This window comes from Kryptolebias marmoratus, linkage group LG9 (assembly GCF_001649575.2).
Source record: "Kryptolebias marmoratus isolate JLee-2015 linkage group LG9, ASM164957v2, whole genome shotgun sequence".
Classification (NCBI taxonomy): domain Eukaryota; kingdom Metazoa; phylum Chordata; class Actinopteri; order Cyprinodontiformes; family Rivulidae; genus Kryptolebias; species Kryptolebias marmoratus.
In genome coordinates this window covers 9,031,609-9,036,608 of record NC_051438.1, presented here as the reverse complement: position 1 = coordinate 9,036,608, position 5,000 = coordinate 9,031,609, and the positions used below count along the sequence as shown (strand labels likewise).

The 5,000-nt window shown below is 40.3% G+C and overlaps 1 protein-coding gene across 2 annotated transcripts; it reads left to right on the top strand.

Moving 5' to 3' along the window:
* The first annotated feature begins 317 nt into the window (after window positions 1–317).
* On the top strand, window positions 318–4,233 carry cysltr1 (cysteinyl leukotriene receptor 1). Of its 2 annotated transcripts, none has more exons than XM_025006717.2 (2): window positions 318–606; window positions 2,227–4,233. In XM_025006717.2, exon 2 carries the CDS (start codon window positions 2,239–2,241, stop codon window positions 3,277–3,279), a length of 1,041 nt encoding a protein of 346 aa, XP_024862485.1. In that variant the 5' UTR covers window positions 318–606; window positions 2,227–2,238; the 3' UTR covers window positions 3,280–4,233. The 2 variants fall into 2 exon arrangements, with proteins under 2 accessions (XP_024862485.1, XP_017275202.1); XM_017419713.3 differs by having other exon boundaries at window positions 2,224–4,233.
* Window positions 4,234–5,000: the final 767 nt, after the last annotated feature.

Genomic DNA, 5,000 nt, shown 5'->3' with positions numbered 1-5,000 from the left:
ACATTATGCAAGCAGGGAAATGAAAGGGCACAGCAGCAGCAGGCTGAAGTTTTTTTTTGTTTGTCTGTCTTTGTGTTGGCATCTTGTCAGAAGATATGTACAGCACTTTATGTTACAAATTACTCTACAAATAAAGTGTTAAATTCAAACAGGTTTGGCCAGAAAAAACAAATGGCAGACTAATAAATATGGGGTGACTCATAAGGAAGAATCTGAGCTTGTGCGGCACGAGTTTGTCTGGGGACAAAAGTAAAGAGGAAGTAAATTAGAGCCATGTCACGACTTTAAAAAGCATTGAGACACTGAGGTGAATTCGCACAGCTGTGTGACTGTAAAACTGTGCGCGACTTTCAGCTTCTCTGTGCGTCTCAGATTCAGTCACTAACTTCTTCTGACTTACAGTGAAAAAGGGGGCTGTGGGCTGGATGTGATGTCACCAGGTTGGTGTGCTGCGCAGCCGAGGGTGTGAAAAGTTCGATCATCCCTCCGCTGCTCTGACATCTGGCAGATGAGGCTGAGAGGCAGAGGAGACGCACTCTGAAGCGGCGCTGCTGTTGTGCTCACCAACCTGGAGAGGAGCTGCTTTCATTCCACAAACAATCAGTGGTAAGGAAAACTTTTCAAAGGAATGCTTTACTTTTACATGCAGACATAAATCCATTGAAGCTGTGCAGATACATAGTTTTCACAGTAAAATGTGTTGCTTTAATTCTGTTGTCCTTGATGCGGTTCGCACTACCACAGCTTCAGTGTAACCTCATTTCTGAACATTTTGCTTTCACGTAACCAAGCTGTTTTTTTGAGTGATCTTGAGCAATAATTTTCAATGCCTCCACGGGACACTCGCTACTTTTTTTTGTAAGATTACCAACTCAATGGATCAATCAAAGTTGTGTCAACAATTAAAGCAAATGGCAATGGCATGTTTTTTATACTTTTCTTCTATTTTCATGCCACAGTTAAACAGAACTCGTTCTAGTTTCTTTCTACAGTAAAAAGAAAAGACTTCAAATTTGATTCTTGCATTAAAAAGGTTGATTGTCAAAGAGCTATTTGCTGGAAACTTGACATCCGTATCTCAGGATGGTGCGACGTGGGTGTCATAACTTTGCAGAAACTGGTCAAGCAGGATAAAAGATGAAGTGGCAAACCTGCAGCAGACACAACAATATCTGGATGTTTCTTAAGAAACTGAAAACAAGTCAGTATATCAACAAATATGTTGTACAGGACCTTTCAGGAGCATTTAGTCCTTTCTCTCAAAGGATTCTGGAAAATGCCTTCCTAGTGAGAAAATACTACTGTTGTGGATTCTCAGTCATACAGAACGTGGTGATCCTAAGGAGTTATTTTTATCCTAGTTTGTTTTGATGTTTCTTAAAGACAATTGTACTGTTTTTCTCATTTTTTAAAGATAATTTGCCTTTCATCAAAGGAGCTGTTATCACACTCATTCAGTCCATCAGTGAGGTTTAAAACTGCAGAGAGTTGCTCCATTTATTCGAGCTGAACTCACATCGCTCCGCTCCCTCCTGAGGGTCATTAGAGTCCACGTGAGGGATGTTTTGTTCACCCACATGTAGGCACTACCTCATGTGAAACTGCCTGAGGCTTAAATCCAGAACCGCTTTCTAAGTTCTGGAAAGATGCATGTGAGATCAGCTCACATAAACAAATCAAATTACTGCAGTTTAAAGACTTGGAGAAAGTGAAACATGTTACAGAACAAAAAGAAAAAAAAAAACTTTCTTACGTGTGGACACAAAACTGGTTCATCCTTTGAGCTTAGGAGCCTTTTTTATCTCTGAATGATTCATTGGTCTGAGTTCCAGCATGTGGCGTAACATAAAAATTAGGTCAGTTGCAAAGAAATGAGTTTGTGAAACAAGTACACAGATGATAATAATGTCTAAGCACTTAAGCTTGGAAACAATCTTTACTGAAAAGTAAAGTTCAAAGAGTTCACACTTTGCAGATTTTCACCATCAAAAACAAATATTAGTCATTTGTACTTTCAGCCCTGACCAAATGTTTGTTGCATGACAGGATGAAGGTCTTGACATGCTTATACGCTCTTTCTGTTTCCTCTGAAGTCTGCGCAGCAATAAAAAAATAGGTTATCTCTAAAACAATCAGCCACTTCACAGTAATTACAGATTTTTTTTGTGCTTGCATTTTTCAAGACGTCTGCATGTTTCACCATGTAACACTTTGGTGTCTCAGCAGCTGCAACCAGAAATGGACAGAAACACGACAAACGGCACTCACAACAGCTCCGACACATGTCCCTCCATCGATGACTTCCGTAACCAGGTCTACTCTACGTCCTACTCCCTCATCTTTGTGTTGGGTTTCGTGGGGAACTTCTTCGCCCTGGCGGTGCTGATCAAAACGCACCGCCAGAGCTCGCCCTTCCACGTCTACATGATGAACTTGGCCATGTCCGACCTGCTCTGCGTCATGACTCTTCCACTGCGAGTTATCTACTATGTGAGAAAGGGCCAGTGGGAGCAGGGGGATTTCCTGTGTCGCATCAGCTCCTACCTCCTCTACGTGAACCTCTACTGCAGCATTTACTTCATGACTGCCATGTCTATCACACGTTTTGTGGCCATTGTGTTTCCTGTGCAGAACTTGCGGCTGGTGACAGTGAACCGTGCCCGTTTCGTGTGTTTGGGTATATGGCTCTTTAGCAGCCTGACGTCCTCCCCCTTCCTGATATCCGGTCAGCATGTTGACTTGTCAACAAATAAAACCAAATGCTTTGAGCCACCAAAGCATGCAAGTAACCGTCTGCCAAAACTACAGGCGCTGAACTATCTGGGTCTGATATTAGGCTTTGTCTTACCCTTCCTGACCATCTTGATCTGCTATGCTGGCATAGTTCGTACCCTGCTTTCTCGCACCCTGGCGACTCAGGGTCAGAAGGGCTCAGCTATGAAAGCCATAAAAATGATTGTCATCGTGCTGCTGACCTTCCTAGTTAGCTTCATGCCGTACCACGTGCAGCGGACCATCCATCTGAACTTCCTGTCCAAGGAAAGCACATCCTGCTCAGAGCAGTCCTTCATGCACAAGTCTGTTGTGGTGACTCTGTGCCTCGCTGCTTCCAACTCATGCTTCGACCCGTTGCTCTATTTCTTCTCCGGTGAGAGTTTTCGCAGCCGCCTGTCCTCTATGCGCCACACGGTGAGAACCAGCATCCTGCGGCCTAGCGCCAGACAGAAGCCCATCGCAGGCTCAGAAAATGAGGAAAACCACCGGCTGGATGCCAGATAAACTTTAACAGGCCCATTGGTTATGGAACAAGCGGGCCCGGATGTCTTTTAGTGCATAATTCACTAAAGTGGTTCCTCTGGTAGACCAGAGCTGGTGCTAGAGCCGGTTCTTAAATGGTTCCATTAAAAAACCAAACCAAACAAAAAAAAAAAAACAGCTGAGAATTAATTTGTTTTTCTGCAGCCTGACAGCCAACTTAAAGCCATGTCATGAAGTTACAATGAAAGACATAAATCATCTGATCCTCCCTGTAAGAGACAATGAGCTCTTGTTCTTCCAGTGCTAATTTAAGCTTGTCAAAGCTTAATGTTTTTGTTTCCGTCTTGACTTAAGCAGACTACTCTAACTGGGAGTTTTTCGATATTTTAATTGATCGTTGATCTCGATAATCTTTCCTCCAGCCCCTGGCTCTTTGTTTTGGCCCAGTAATGAGTTGGTGGTGCGGAAAACCAGAAAGAAAGAAAAGTGGTGCAAAACAAGCACTGGAACCGGTTTGGTTGAGACTCCCCCCTCAGGATGAAGGAGGAAATATTTATATTTATATTTATATTTATATTTAAAAATGACAATATAAGAAGAAAGTGAAAGGCAGAGAATAGACGCTATGACATGTTATGGTGGTTTACTTACAGTACGAGTATTTAAACATTCAGTAAGTTACACAATTAATGAAGTTTTTTTATTTTTATCCTTTTTTATGTGAAAGAGTGCTTTATTCAATATTTAAGAGAGATTGTTCTCCAGTGCATGTATAATGTAAACCTCTAATGGTCAGTAAGTTATAGTGTACAGAAACATGTAAAAAAAAAATACATTTTTGAAGAATGTCTTCATGAGTCTTTTCTTTATCTTGAATGTGTTGTGATTTGCTTTGTGCAGCATACATATGAAGGATAAAACTCTAATTGTAAGTGGAATAAAAATCACATTAATAAATACTGAATATATTTATTATCTCTGTGTTTATTCTTCTATTGTAGTTTAATGCATATTATTTTGAATTTGTTCATATTTTTTGACTAGGTTTTGTTCTTATGCTTTATTTTAATTTGTTTTGTTTTAATAGTTTGCATTAGTCTAGAGTTGCATTAATGTGGTTTTCTGCAGCTTTACTTCTTTAGTTTATTTTTGAAGTTTTGCTTTAAATTACCAAACCCCTTTCTCTCCCTCTCTCTCTCAGTATTCTGTCTCTCAATATTTTGCACCATTAAACTTAACATTTGTATTTGAATATGCTTTAAGGAAACAGATATTTTTACTTGTTTGTTGAATGTCAGGTGTGGAGACTGACACAGGATCTTGTTTGCACAGTAAATATGACACAGCCAGTTAGTTTAGTTGAGAACACAGAGTAGAATAACACGGAAATAACCAGTAAGATGCTGTCAAAGTCACATACCAGCATTTTTAAAAAGCACCTAAAAGATCCTGTTTCTTGGTGACTTCCAGTTAGTGGTTTGCATTTCCTGCTGACTGAACACTGGTGTCAGTCCCACTTTCAGGTTTCTTTGTTTTAATTCAAAATCCTAAACAATTTCTTTAAAAACCTGAAAATGTGCTGCATTTTGCTGCTTTCTGTAAACAAAAAGACTGCATTAAAAAAGATTCCGCTTGAACTCATTTCTTTAAGGTTACAATCATGCATGGAAAGAAAGTCTACCCCCTTGTACTTCTAAGGTTTTACGATTCAGCACAAGATAAAAACTGAGGCTTGCAAAACC